Source organism: Epargyreus clarus, unplaced genomic scaffold, assembly GCF_041222505.1.
Source record: "Epargyreus clarus isolate Ecla_fem2 unplaced genomic scaffold, WU_Ecla_fem_2.2 ptg000023l, whole genome shotgun sequence".
Taxonomy (NCBI): Eukaryota; Metazoa; Arthropoda; class Insecta; order Lepidoptera; family Hesperiidae; genus Epargyreus; species Epargyreus clarus.
The window spans coordinates 6,462,361-6,478,813 of NW_027332230.1; the positions used below are offsets into that span (position 1 = coordinate 6,462,361).

Consider the following 16,453-nt stretch of genomic DNA (forward strand, 5'->3'; position numbering starts at 1 on the left):
ATCAGCGCCCCTACCGGATTATATCAGAACTTGGAAATAGTATGGGCCAATACGTAAACAAATACCAAAACAGTCATATTTATCAAAACGTAAAAACTCATGGTAAGGGTACAGAATACAACAGCGCTTAACGCTGCTGTTATTAGGTCGAAATATGTGCAGCGACGGTGCCTCCGGAATCCAATCACATAGGGTTCTACCACCTTTAAAACACTCAATATTTCCTCCTAAGATTTGAAATATGTATTTGCGCTTAAAGATCATGATGACGTATTCTATTGTTCTTAGTAACAATTAAATAAATCTTTGCAGATTGTAAAACAAATTCCTTTACTCACACACATAATCATATCTTATCAATCTTTATAGCTATTATTAAGTTTTTAAAGGATTACACTACCTTTTGAACACGTATAAAAAATCTCTATTGTTACCCAACTGGCCCAGAAGAAGATTAATGTTTATTAAATGTATGTATTTTTGTACGTATTGATATGTATAAAAAGTTATTATATTTGTATAAATCGTGGGAATAACAGAGTAGTTAAACATGAAATCCACAAATCGAAAAAGAGAGGGCCAATTTTTGTTATTGAGAATATCATTGGTTATAGAATAATATTACCGTGGTATGCTTAATGCTTATGTGCATTTGTGCATGCACAGAACAATCCTGGGACTCTACACCTCAAGCGAGAAAGGCCAAAATACGTAGAGCTAGTTCTAGATATATGCCTGGATATAGCGCGAGTTATAACTTCAAAACCATGTTTTTGACACTCAGATACAAAACTATTGAAATTTCATATAATAGCCATTTAGTGTAAACTAAGAACGTTCTCATAATAAATGCTTAGGTACCTTATAACGTGCAACATTATAACCTAATGGTGGATTATGCATTATATAATGATAACATGCCTATACGATAATACGTATATGCTCATTTTCTATTTTAGTACTTAACGCAACGCTTTCTACACTTACAGCCCCACCGTAGGATTCCCTGTGTCCGTGTATAGGCAGTACCAAGACAAAAATGATATGTTAAAAAGAAAGAAAAATATCTACCTGAAGCAGGCCACAGATGCATTAAAAACTATAGGAGTTTTTAATTTATATATCATGGAAGTAAACACTATATGTATACAATAAGTATGGGATCATGGGGTATACACTATACAGTTCATCTAATGGTAAGTGGTCAATGCCGCTTATGGACATCTTTACCCCAAATAAAATCTTGAAAGAGGCCCCCTTGAGGTCGTCCTCAAATGCATTGCTCCTGAGAACTAAGTTGGAACACTTTGGATTGGTATGTCTCCTTTATCACCTTTTCTGCCTCGTAACAGCAATGTTACGGTTAGGTGTGGCGGTGGTCATCCCTGTTGTTCCGGGAGTAGCATAGGACTACGGTATCTCCTGCCTGTCGTAAGAGGCGACTAAAAGGGGGCTTCCGGAGTTGCGGGTGGCAAGAGTGGGAGCTCGAACCACCCGTCGGCGACCCCGGGAAGGACGGCGATATGTGTGGTCGCATACCGTTGTACACACCAGACGGGGTGGCAAGCGACAAGCTGGGCGGAGCCCGACGGGGCAATGCGCTAAGAGGACTCCGGTTGCGTTCCTTTGGAGATCCCGGAGTCCTCTACGCAGCGCCGAGGAAGGCCACCGGGGGGGTTTTAGTGCGTCGGGTACCTTTTGAAGGTGTCCCCCTCGTAAAAAAAAATAAGGGTGTGCCGGTGGTGCATCTTTAGTTGAACAATAAAGGCTGATATAACCTTCAAAACAAATCAAAAGTCGTAAAGATTATAAGGCAAGAATGGATGTGACGGTCATGTCGCAAAAGTACCATAGAGAGATCAACCTTCAAATTGACGTGTAACAAATGTTCTTATAAACCCCATTCATAACCAGTGTTTACTATTACGAAATATGAATTGAATCAGCGGTGACGCTTACACGGTAACTCGAGCATACCAACACTGGTCAACAGTGACTATGTTACTGTTACCAACCATAGAGGTAGGTAGCAAAAGAACTGGCAACCGCAAAAGGGTCCCAGTAAAAGTTATGCGACATTTTTCATTAATGTAGATGTAATACATAAATTGAAAAAATGTTTTTTTTTTGTTTTAACCGAGTTCGAAAAGGAGGTTCTATGTTAGGCTGTGTGTATTTATTTATTAAATATTTTTTTTAAACATATTGAGAAAAACAGTTTTTTTCTGTAAACACATAATATTTTTTTATCGAAAGTATTATAAAGTATTAGTAGTATTTTTCTCTAATTTTGTATATTTTATGGCATTCCAAAAGTTCTGTCACTAATAATATAAAATCGAAATATCTATATCGTTCAACTATAATAATAATAAAATTGGGTATCAACAGTTATAATTTTTTTACCACAACCAGGACATCATCACGAGTCCTTCCAATATTCGGTATAAATAAAACACCTGTTACTCCGATGCCAAATATACAACGCGGAATTTCGCGTGATTGCTAACTCTATGGCGGTTTCCTTTGTACTTCGCTTGGTAGGAGAGTGTGGTAAGTTTTAAATAGTAGGGGTGCATGGGCGAAATTCAGTCTAACACCAACCGCCATCTGCAATCTTGGGCGGCACGTCATCAAATGTACGTTTTGCATCTTAGAATTATTTTATCAAACCAATAATAATTAAGCTTAAAAAGTGATGTGATGTTGTGTTTTTATTAGTTTAAGGGATTATATTTCGAAGTGGAATTCGTTGTTGTATATTTTATTACTTCAGGCAGAAGGGGTTTCATTTAACGACTTGTAAGGATAAATAATTTTGAAAAGTAACAGTTGTAAATAGCAAAAAATAGTTTTTTGGAAAATATAGCTTAATTCGATAGTAATATAAAACATTTTTATAAGATTGAAGTATCTTACGGACGCAGGTCATCTGACGGTAAGTGGTCACGGACGCCCATGGACATCTGTAACCAACTCCATACAGGACCGAGGTACCAGAAGCCGGTCTTAGATACGTTGCCACACTTGAGAAGTAAGATGCTCGCCTCATATGTAAGTCAGCAGCAATATTAGTTGTTTTCGCCCATTAGCAATAATCAATCTTTCCAATGTCCTATCCAATGGTCATGTCAATTTCTGCGTAGTAGAAATTGTCAAATAACGATGTTTGGTAGGAAAAAAAATGATCGATTATTAAAAATGGGGGTATACAGTGTAGTTCGAACCTACTATCATAGGTTACGCTACTCTACCTACCATTGGTGCGAACCGTTATTATACTTATTGCAAAAATGTGTTACGAAAACAAATAAGTGTTGAACTGACTTTGAATTAGCGCCACATCTAATGATACAATTAATTTGCACGTCAAAATGGAATTACGTTTACGATACCTGCTAGTGGTAAACGAAATTTAATGATTATGTATCATTCGGACCTCAATGATGACGAAACAGCAATTTACTTATTACAATAACAATCGGTTACAATATAAATGCCTTATTACCCTTGAGAATTGTTTGAATATTTCATGTACATTCTACAGTGTGTTGATAAATTAGGTTGGAATTCAACAATGCCATATCGTAATTGTATCAAACTTATAAACTTTTTCCCTATCAAATAAGTTAAAAAATCAGTGATAGCCGAGTGGTTAAAACTCGGCTTCTCAGTCGAGTTTAAATCTCAGGCACGCATTTCTGACTTTTCAAAGTTATGTGCGAGTTAGAAATAATTATCATTTGCCGTTAAAGGTATAAAACATCTCGAAATGTAGGCTTGAGAGATTTTTTAAAAATTCAACCATATGCTAAATCAACTAATTAGCCTTCTCTGACTCTAAGGAAATCCACGTGCCCAGCAGTGGGGCAATATTGGACTGACGACTTATGTATATCGTACATATTATTATAAACATAAACACGTTTATATTACCCTTCTGCTATTTGGGGAGGGATATAAATGCCAAAGAGCTGCAGTGACCACATAGCTTCTGATATTTCAGAGATCACAATGTGATCATGTCATAACTTTTTCATCCTTATTAATGATCATCTTTTTGTGATTTATTGCAGGAAAATGGACACGCGGATCATCATCCTTTGCTGCTTAGTGAGTTTCGCATCAGCGGCGGTTAAACTCCAAGAGCTGTACTCTTGGAATGTCCTGGATTGGAACTACCCAGACCCGTACTCGAAGCAGCTAGCCCTTCAGACGGGCGCTCTGATCCCTGAAAATGCTCTGCCTGTCGGAATCGAACGGTGGAGAAACAAACTTTTCGTCAGCGTCCCTAGATGGCGTGCAGGTAATTTTTTTGTTCCATAATTTAAGTAATAATAACATCAATCTTATTATTTATTAACCGACTTGAAAAGAGGTTCTATGTTCGACCGTTATGTATCTATATATCCGCGATTTTATTTTAAACTACTGATCAGATTTGAGTGGAGTTTGGAATATATTACACATGATTTCAATGCTTTAAGAAGTAACGCCATCTGGTAATTCATTCGACATATTTTTTGCTAACTAAAATGAAAAAAATTGCTTCTTCAAACATTAATCAATTAGTTGCGTTGTGAAAAGAGAAACCTAATTAGATTTTTGTCTTATTTATCTTATTTATAACATCTAATATCAAAATAAAAAAAATAAATTTAACCACATATATAGATTTTCATGTAATATATTGCTACATAGAACTTTCATTAATAAAATTATATAAACATGAATATTATCTTACAAACAGACTTGAACTATTAGAGAAACTACTATACTAGTTTTTATATAATACGAAATGTAGAATTTCAGCTGTTTGTATATATTAACATAAACATGTTAAAACGAAGCGAAAACTAATGTTTCCACGTAAATTTGTAATAATTAATCGTTTCCATTAAACCAAAAACCGAGCTCGTTCAGTGAACCGCGTCGAAGCCTGAGGCAACGCCTTCGATGTTATCATACTAGTAATCGTAGCATACTTAGCATGAAATACTGAATGAGTGACAGAAATATGATAACAAATTAAAACTGGTTAGTGCGTAAGCTGCTTAATGGATTACGAAATTTTAATATAAAATAGCATTCCGATCAAATTTCCAATTTATGATCTTAAGTTGTGGTTAAAAATATATAAATATTTTGTACAATAATGTTACAAAATGTGCTCAAGGTGTTAATGAAATGATAGTAAATACTATGTTAATTATATAAAAAAATATAAAAAGGACCTTATTTTTATAAAACTAGTATTAAATCGCCACACCGGACTATAAGAAGGTTTTGAAGGTAGAGAACCCTTTGTGGTTCGACTCCGGCGGCACCACCGCCACACCTATTTCAACCTTATAACAGCAGTGTTAAGCGCTGCTGTGTTCCGTTTTGAAGGGTATGGTAAGGGAGACATACTTTTCCGAGGCATTCCAGCTTAGTCCCCAGGGGTAGCGACGCATCTGTGACCGACCTCAGGTAGGAATATCTAATCCTATCTGGGATTGATTACAGATGTCCATGGGCGGCAGTAGCCACTTACCATCAGGTGGACTGCATGCTCGTCTGCTACTCCTATATTATAAAAAAAGGAGAAGTAAAGCTAAAAAAAATGTTTGTGTACTTATGTACGTACTTCGAAGTTATTATTTAAGTGTGCAGAAATAGCTTAGTAGTTGAAATCGGCCTCTCTATTGGGAGGACTGCGGTTCGAATCCCACGCTATACCTCTGATTTTCAAAGTTATGTGGATATTACGAGTATATATGAATGATAACTTGCGAATGATTAACGATGAAGGGAAAATATCGCGAGGAAATCTATACGACTGTGTGGTCTAAAAAAATCTCAAAGATGTGTAGCCCACCAGTTCGTACTTGGACAACGTGGTGGACTATGGCCAAAACCCATCTGACCCTGAGAGGAGACCCGAGCCCAGCAGTGGGACAGTAATGAGTTGACAACGATGACATGGGGCTCGTCAAAAAAGGAGTAAAAAGTGCTCTTGTTCAAAGCCGGCGATGCATTGGCGTCTCCTCTGGTATTGCAAATGTCCATAGGCGGCATTTACTACTTTCGATCAGGTAGCACGTCGGCTTTATCGTTAGACTCAACTATAGTTAAAAATATATAATGAATTCTTGTGCGAACACATGTTTCTATTTTTCACTACATATATATAACTACTTACAAAGTGAAACTATTATTATGATTTATTCTACTATGCACAATGTTACTCGTTACGCCTTAGATAATTACCATCTCAAGGCAGTATGTTTATCTTCAGTGAATAACTTAATTAAATGATTTAACTGCTTAATTATAACCGTGCATTTATAACTTTCTAGTTCATAGTAATTATGTGTAAAATTTGACATTGATCAACGTAATGTTTGTGTGATAGCAGTATCACGTAGGGATGGCAATTAATCGAAGAATCGATCTTTTGGGCCAATAAATCGATTATTTTAGTCGATCTCTAGTTATAGATCGATTCAGAATCGATCTTTCAACGCAGAAAATAGAAAGTCGATGTTTCCGAAGTTGGTTGAACGTGCTATAGACATTTTTTGCTGACGGATACGTATTTCAGTGCGTGTTTGGTCCTCCTTTTTTGCTATCTTCGCCCTTTGTAGCTAAAAAGATCGAAGATCGATTTTTGGAGAATCGATTCTTTGGGCCTCGATTTTTTAGTGAATCGAGTTATTGCGCTTTGATTCTAATCGATTTAAGAATCGATCTTTTTCTGAAAGAGAATCGCCATCCCTAGTATCACGTAATACAGTTCTTCTATTTGTACCTTCTCGTAACATGAGATGTGCGTGTTAGCTAAAATAAGAACCAGTTTTTAAGATGAGTTTAAAAATGTTAATTTCCGATTTTTGATATAAAGACTATGTACATATTTATTAATATGCCTTTCTAACAGTAAAATGATAATATACATATAAGAAATAAGTAGAAAAAAGCTATCTTATCTCTATAAATAATATCATTATTAGCCTATTAATGTCCCCCGAGCAGGCTTCTCTTGTAAGGAAAAAAAAAACCATTCATAGTCCACCAAGTGCCGATTGGCAGACTTTAGACACCTTTGAGATGTTTTCTTCATCAAAGTTTATGTTAATTTACATTACGCATATAACTGAAAATTAAGTTTTAATTTGATTCAGCGACAAGATAACCACTAACTAACACGCGATACTAACTGACGGGTGGTCAGCCTTACGGGTGTGCTGGACGCTTATTTAATACTACTATATGAAAAAATGATTACAGCATTGATTATTTAACTCCATGCTTAATTATACTGTACTGATAAGTGATAACAAGAACGCCAAGTTTTATATGAACGGTCTATTACATTTGAACATATTGCGTGCCAATTGTGATTTACAACTGGAATAACTAACAATGAAATTATAGGTACTGACTACAAATTGTTACTATACATATTAATTATTTGGAGACTTCAAAATAGCCAATATCGGTCAAAATATGACTTACTGATCTCACTTACAAAAATTACAGATTTTTTAATTATTGTCTCAGATTTTTTATAATGTGGTCAGATTGAATAAAAGATTTACTTTGGGGGATTCCCTAAACGTGATGTGGGATCCATGCAATCGCGAAAATGCAAATGCAAATATTCGGTACTATAAGGAATATGTCTGTAATACAATTTAAATACAATGAAGGATAATTTGTTTAAATAAGATACAATAAAAATTAACTGAATATTTACAATTATAATTAAACTTATAGAAAATCAAAAGAAATAAATTAAACTATAAATATAAAACAACTTATTTACTTTATTTATTAGATACAATAATTATGTTTTGAGATATGGCTCTTGCATGGGAATGTAATGGTGTAAGTGAGGAACTAAATGAATGCCTCGAAACATAGTGTGAAATATAAAGTTATGAATACGATATCCGCTTTTAGTATCAGATAAATGCTACTATACGTATTTGTAATTTAAAATACGTATGGACGCAACTCACCTGAATTATTAACAAAGTCCGGTATATGACAGGGCATGTTCAACGGATGCAACATTGCCGTTGCACGCTTATTGTTAACAAATAACAAATTATTACAATGGATGATCGACTGCAATCCACGTGTTCTTTGAAATTTTATTACCCGACACGCCCTGGATGTGTCCATTATTAATAATTGCCGTAAATCGGTTTCAAAGTGCCAATGATTTACAATTAAATAAAGTAGTCGCCCGTCGCGGTGGTCGAAATTCGATCGTATTACGTCCGTCATGAATCAATCTATCTAATATTTTTCCTATATGTGATTCCAAATTGTCACTGATATCTTTATTGCAACAAACTTTAAATATATCTACATTACATTATTTATAAAAAAACATATTTACAATAACTATATTATAACTATATTTATGTACATAATAATATATACAAAAAAGGGGAATAAAAACAATAATCACTATAAATAAAACAAACCATCTAAAATTGCCGTGTGAGGCATGGTTCCCAAAACGCTGGCGGCGTTCCCTTGCTGCACTGCTAGGCTCAATCTTTGGGCGAAGTAGCCGCCAGCTCTTTGGTCACCAGAAGCGAGGACAAGTCTGGTCGACATATCTGACATGAATTTCTTCATGTCATGACATTTATCTGACATGAATTTCTTCATGTCAGATGACCATGGACCCATTGTCTCTACTGCAAGCGCCGCAAACAAATAATTATCCAATATATTACTATATTTGCGGCGCTTTAGTATCTGGGCATGGTCGGCTGCAGCCCCAGCGCTCACAGAGGTATTACCAACGTGAGATGGGGCTAGAGTGTCGACACAGGTCGCGTCCCATACCAGGGGTCGTCCGAGACTCCACGGCACCAAAGTGATACCATCGGGTCTCTTGCCATCGTCTCTGAATAGACCAGAAGGTTCCAGTGTCGCTGGTACAGAAACGGTAGCAAGAGCACGACGAATAAGATCGTTAAGAATCCCGTGACGATAAAGCCGACCGGCACTCCTGGTACAGGACAAGCCATGCCGACCCAACGTGTCCACCGCCTGCCCACACGGACAAAAGTGAGACTCGCATACCTTGGCACCGAGCCGGAGACCTGCCAATATTACTAGACGGTAGCGCATGTAACCAATAGCCTGACTCGCTTTGAGCAATAGCTAGTAAACGGGCCCTATCGAAGTTATCCGAACATCGTTCAAGAAGGCAGGCAAAAACAGATTTAATTGCTGGCATATCCCAAATGCATTGTTTAGATTTATCTATAATTGAGGTATCTTCAGACGGAAATAAAGCACTCCAGGCCTCCGTAGCCTCCGACATGTACGCCACCCGAACATCATCCATAGAAATGTTTAAGATGTCGGCGATGAGGGTAGTCGTACTATGACAAGAGGCCAGGAAAGCCGGGAGCGCCAAACTTTCCGTCCTGCGGATACCTATGCCACCGAACTTAATCGGAAGAGTTGCCTGCATCCAGGAACGATCATCAAATTGTAAATTTAGAATTTTGGATACACAATTTTTTAATGATAAGTCTAAAATGTGAGTAAACGTAGGAAATTTCCAAATAGGACAACAACGGAGTAAGTACAAGAATTTAGGTGCGAATAGGCAAAGGCGTAAAATGTAGATAGCCATATGCGGTTTTATGTCGTAAAGTCGTTCCGAATTCAATTCAAAGTGTGTCAATTTAGAATTTATAATGGGCAAAAATGCATCTTCAAATATTGGAGCACCTAATAACGTTAAATTTTCTTTATCTACAATAGCTATATTTGGAGATAATAAATTAAATTGTTCGTAAATATGATGACAACTTTCGACTGATAACTTGTCCGAAAAAAAAATTTCACACTTATTAAAATTTAAATTTAAACCAATTTGGTTAAAGCGATCGATTATAAATTGAAGGTCCTCCAATACAGTTGATGCATTTCCTCCCAAAGAACCATCATCAAGGTACCATACATTAAATTTTGAATTTAGTTGTGTAATAATTGGTTGTATTGCCAGACTAAACATAAATTAAAATATTATTGTCACTTATAAATTTGTCGCTTGTATCATACGAAAAATAGTAACGCATTTTTTTTAAGCTGTCCTTTGACCAATTCTCTAAAGATATAATGACTAAATACTGATCGAGGGCGTGTTGGTGGTATTACTTCGTCACCATACTGCCTTATTCCTGTACCATTAGTATAAGTTTTTACGTTTTTTTTTAAATTACTGTTATTTGTTTACGTATTTGCCCATATATTTCCAATCAGCGCCCCTTTTTTTTGTATACGAGGGGGAAACCTTCAAAAGGTACCCTGTGCCGTGGGAGCGGCACGGGGTTATGTGGGATTCTTACCGCACTAAAACCCCCCCGATGGCCGTCCTCGGCGCTGCGTAGAGGACTCCGGGATCTCCAAAGGAACGCAACCGGAGTCCTCTTAGCGCGCTGCCCCATCGGGCTCCGCCGCCAGCGTGAGCGTGACGCTCGCCACCCCGTCTGGTGTGCACAACGGTATGCGACCACACATACCGCCGTCCTTCCCGGGGTCGCTGTCCGGGCGGATTGAGCTCCCACTCTTGCCACCCGCAACCCCGGAAGCCCCTTTTAGTCGCCTCTTACGACAGGCAGGGGATGCCGTAGCCCAATTCTGGTCCTGGAACTACAGGGACCTCCAATCAGCGCCCCTAGCGGACGTAAAAGCTTCATACTAATGGTACTGGACGCGAGCCCATGTAGACGAAATTATTTTAGTCCATTATGCTGATCAACCGCGAATTTGTACCTATTATGAATTATTGAACATACTATAAAGTACTCTCACGTATGCATGTGCCCCGCTGACGTTAAATCTACTAATTTACTAAACACATAACTTTGAATAATCCAAGGATTCCTGAAATTCGAATCCCAAACCTTAAAACATAGATTAGTATAGATATCTCACCGCCTTGTAATTGAAGGAAGCTATTAAATGCCTTAAATGGCTAACTATTCTGTCAGCCATTTAATGGTTTTTATGGTGTAATTTGCGCGGAACAATTCCAATATGCGCGGTTAAGTGGTGCAAAAACACGAAATCGAAGAAAAAAATGCGGAGAAATATCATTGCGTTCGTAAATGATCTAAAAACTACATTTTTTTAATATTTTTCAAGCACGAAAATAGATGACAGTGACAATTTCAATTGTCAAAACTGGTTACATTTTCTTGTTAGGAGTGAATAATCTATACTATGCCTTAAAAGAAGAAGTTTGAACTATGTACCTATTCGTACGTGTTATTTGTAGTTTTAATTTTATAAAACTGGGTTACCATACCATTTACGCACTTACGCAAATATTTTTTATTGCATAAATTTCATTTGTGATACGTTATCGTCAGTAATCTTAATTTCTCGATAGCTTGTTCATTGACAGACCTGCGTTTTACTTTGACCTTTAGTAATCAAAATATTTCTCACGATTAAATCGCTCAGATTTTACGTAAGTAGGTTCATGTTCTTGTTAAGGCAGATACTTATATATATATTGGCCAAGTGCGAGTCGAATGTAATGTTCCGTATCACCATTTCTTTTTTTTCATTTAGCTAATTAATATACTTATTGCGGTTCAATAGATAAAGCAAAAAATGACGAAAAATAACAATATTTTATATATTGTCCCTTTTATTTTCTACATCTAAACATAATCTGTAAGAAATTACATACTCTATAAAAATTAAGTTTGTATCTATCATGAGATAGAGCCCTGTGAGGGACAGATAGCGGAGACTTAGTAACAAGGGTTCCGTTTTTACCCTTTGTGTACGGTACCCTAAAATGTACTATATAAAAATGATACTTGTCCCTAATTTATATACTGAATCTATAACTTTGTTTTTATTATAATTGTTATGGACTTGTACCTATAAAATAAGGTAATTAATTGTGTTTATGATTTAAAAATACATGCAAGTTTATGAGCGTATATGTCTAAAGTTTATTTAGTAATACGATATATTATTTAGTTCGCAGTTAAATATTTTATACATATTTTCAATAATTGCTTGTAAGTGCAGTGTAGCTTTATGTAAATGAAAAGGGAAAGTATTCAAGATGTTTCGTTTATATAAGTATATCCTTTGAATTCTATAGGTATATCCCGATAAATGTACTGATCTGGGCTCTTTTACTAAAAACCAAAGTCTTTCTTCAAAGTAGGTACTTATTGTAGTATACAATAAAATGGTATCTGAGACATTCTAACTGAGTCCGTAAGGATAACAATAAATGTGTTGCTGACCTCACTACAACCATCGTTAGCTAGTCATCATCATGTGAACTGTATGATTTGCTACTTCTACATTATTGCCGCCTATTGCATACAATTTACCTATATAATTGTGTATTATTTTTATGATCTATTGAAGTGTTAAATAAATCTATCTATCTTTATTATAAAAAAAACATACTTACTATGTTTACTATGTTTATTCACCAGGTATCCCCGCAACTTTGAACTACATCCCGCTAGACGCTCCCTACGAACCTTCGCCGAAGCTGAACCCGTACCCCAGCTACGAGGCCAACGAGCTGGGCAACTGCCAGACCGGACTGAATACCGTCTACAGAATCAAGGCGGACAAGTGCGACAGGCTGTGGGTGTTAGACGTCGGAACATATGGTTATGGTGAGTGTTCATGAGAAGGGACTACACGGGAAGGTGGTAGAACCTTTGCGGTTCGACTCCGGCGGCACCACCGCCACACCTATTTCAGCCTCATGACAGCCGTGTTAAGCGCTGCTGTGTTCTGATTAAAGGGATATACTTTTCCGAGGCGTTCCAGCTTAGCCTTCAAGGGTACCGGTGACCGACTTCAGATAGAAATATATAATCCTATCTGGGGTGGTTTTAGAAATCCATGGGCGGCAGTAGCCACTTACCATCAGGTGGACTGCATGCTCGTTTGCTACCCCCATAATATAAAAAAATAATAACAATAAAACGTATATCCCCAAATGATAGATAGGTGGTAATTCATATCGTAGAGGGCCTCGTGGTGCGTCGGAATGACCACCCCACACCTATTCCTGTCCTTAGGAACCTTATTTTGGTGTAAAGTGTTGCTGTGTACAGGTTTGAAGGGTCTGGTCCAGATGATATTTTCTTATACGAGATATTGTCTTGCATAGTCTTTTGGGGAAGTATTTGTAGCTGACTACAGATAAATTTCTATGTAGGTTTTTAGGTGGACTGCATGCTGATTTTCTTCCGTTATATTATTTAAAATGATATAAAATACAAATACAAGGTACTCAAGGTTAGAATACATAGAAAGATAATAGAACTACTTTTTGGTTAACTTTGTAACTACTTTGTAGTTCAAATATCGACAGCATTGTTTCATAACAGCAACGATTACGCTGTATTCGTGATTGAAGGGCGTGAGGAAACGTCATATGAAGGGAATTCCAATTTAGCCCTCAGGGCATCCAAGGTCTTAGATCGTTCACAAGTGTTTGATTTAAAAATTAAAACAATCAACATTCACAATTTATCTTTGTTCGCAAATTATACATAGAGACGTGGAGAAAAAGATGAATGGGGCTACCGAATCTTTATATATATATTTCTTATGTGCGTGTGTATGTCACTGAACTCCTCCTAAACGACTGGACTTATTTTGATGAAATTTGTTGTGTGTGTTCAAGGGGACTTGAGAATGGTTTAGATTCACAATTTAGTCCGTGGGAAAAGGTTTTTTAATATTCTATCTATTTTTCAAACCCGTAAGTGATAAGGGTTGTTAACCCTTAACATTTTTTTATTTATATGGCAACACAACGTTTGCCGGGTCAGCTAGTAAACAATATAATACGCCCCTAGTTATAAATTGACACGTAAATCATCAATGTAAGTAGGTTTTAGATAACCTTGAATTCATACGATGCCTTGAATGAATTACAAAGCTATAAATTTTAATCCGGTTAATGAGGTGACATATCCGCAGTTAAGTGCATGATAAATGATAAAAGATAGTCTACCTTAGACAAACAACGTTGTGATTGAATGTAATAAATCATTAACGAACGTTAACTTTATTAATGATGCAATAATGATTAACGATCCTTTCAGTCAAAGAAGATATTATGTCACTATTGCATGATAGTTACATCTAATGTGTATCGATCGATAGCCATTATTACCACATCACGGAAAAGAGTGGGTCAGTATGGTTAACGTTGAATTAATTTAAAGAAGAAGAGTTACTTCAAATCATTAAAATGAAGGAGAAAACGCCGATAAAGTCAGTCATTACCTTTAAAATTTTTATCATGTGGTACAAGGACACGACACACATAAAGTAATTTATGTTGAAAGGAAGTGGAATGTTAATTACTTTTACTGTTTGTTAAAAGCATTTATTAATTTTCAGATCCCAACGTGACCAACCTTTGTCCATACGCCCTGAATGTCTACGACCTGAACACTGACCAGCGTATTCGAAGATATGTATTCCGTCCCGAAGACATCGTGTCTACCACTTTCATCGCAAACATTGCTCTGGATGAAGGCTCAAGCTGTGAAGACACATTCGCTTACTTCTCCGATGAATTGGGCTACGGACTCATTGCCTACTCGTGGCAGCAAAATAAATCATGGCGTTTCACCCACGGCTTTTTCATGCCAGACCCTCTTGTTGGAGACTTCAACATTGCCGGCCTCAACTTCCAGTGGAGCTCTGAAGGCATATTCGGAATAACCACCTCGCCAATTGGACCAGACGGATATAGAACACTTTACTTCAGTCCTTTGACGAGTAACACAGAATTTGCTGTGTCAACGCGTATTCTAAGAGACGAAAGAAAAGTAACGGGATCGTATCGCGACTTTTATGTTGTCGGACCCCGTGGAGCAAATACCCATACCACAGCTAAAGTTATGGACGAAACGGGTGTGCAGCTGTTCAGTTTAATAGATCAAAATGCTATTGGATGTTGGAATTCCGCTCTTCCCCATAAGCCACAAAATATAGCACTAGCTGACAAAGATGATGTTGGATTAATATTCCCCAGCGACGTCAAAATCGACGAAATAAGAAATGTATGGGTAATGTCAGACAGAATGCCGGTATTTTTGGAGTCAGACTTGGATTACAGCGACATAAATTTCAGAATTTATACTGCTCCATTAAAACAACTACTAGCGGGAACAGTATGTGAACCGACAGCTCCCGTCGTGAAAATCAACCCAACTATAAATGACAATCTTATAGCGCAGCAACCTATTTATGGATCGGCTATAGGATTAGTTTCAAACGCCAACCAAGTCTTCTTGCCCGGTGTAGGAGCTTCTACCGCACCTCCGACATTCCCCGCTTTCGGTATACTCCCAGAAAATAATAATATTCCAAGGACATCGAGTTATATTAATTTTTCGAACCAACGCTCACTACCTTTTGTACCTGGTGACCCAATTAGGACCGGTACTTCGAACAGGTGGCCCATCAGAGGTAGATACCAAGTTAGTGAAAATGTACAATAAAATATGAATAGAAGAGGCTGGAGTAATCCGAGAGATGATCAAGTTCAAGTACGTTCTGAACCTTCCATATGTGTATATAGGTAATAACGAATGTAGTCTTATATTCGCCGAATAAGACGTAATATAGTAGTACATTATGCTATATCATCGATAGCTAATATGTAACTACCAAAAACAACGAGAATAAATACTTTATTTATATTTATGATTAAGAAACAATATAATATTTTATAAGTACTTAATCTTTCACTATAAATGTAGGATATATCTATCAAAGTTAAATCTTTTCTTGTATTATATAAATCTCATAAATCTTTACCTAGTTTAATTTATTATACTGTATTTTAAACATTTGTTTATTCTTAAGGTCTATGTTATTTTGTACTTTTATACTTTTATAAACAATTATTTTACAAGTGTATAATGTTAAATAAAAAATATTAATACTCAAATATGTTATTACTTCTTAGTTTATAAAACCATAACCATTACCATATACCAGCAGTGTCATACAAAATCATATTTTTCTATACAATATTTGCACATAATACAAATTATATAAATACATCGTATAGAATATAATAAATTGTATAGAATAATACTATTTTAGATACAGCATGCGACTCACAAAGTAAATGTACAAGATAAAGGTAACATTAAGATCTTCTTTAATTTAAATATTCATCCTTTATTCTTCAAATTAAGTTTGTAACCCATATAACCATTAAATCCTAACACTCAATCTATAACAGTATATGGGTCATTATACATTATAATAGCCATGCATGGTATGCCAATGTCCTCAACTATAGTAATGCATCCGTTAATTACAGATCTTAAATCTGGATTTGTTACTTGTTAATATTACATATATAAAAAAAATACAAAAATGCATATAGGCAACTTATTTAATT

General features: G+C 36.3%; 1 protein-coding gene across 1 annotated transcript; it reads left to right on the top strand.

Moving 5' to 3' along the window:
- Positions 1-2,603: 2,603 nt before the first annotated feature.
- On the top strand, positions 2,604-15,991 carry Y-y (yellow-y). The gene is made up of 4 exons (XM_073085725.1): positions 2,604-2,639; positions 4,077-4,306; positions 12,495-12,683; positions 14,431-15,991. Coding segments are annotated over exons 1-4 (1,530 nt in total). The 5' UTR covers positions 2,604-2,637; the 3' UTR covers positions 15,540-15,991.
- The last annotated feature ends 462 nt before the right edge of the window (positions 15,992-16,453 follow it).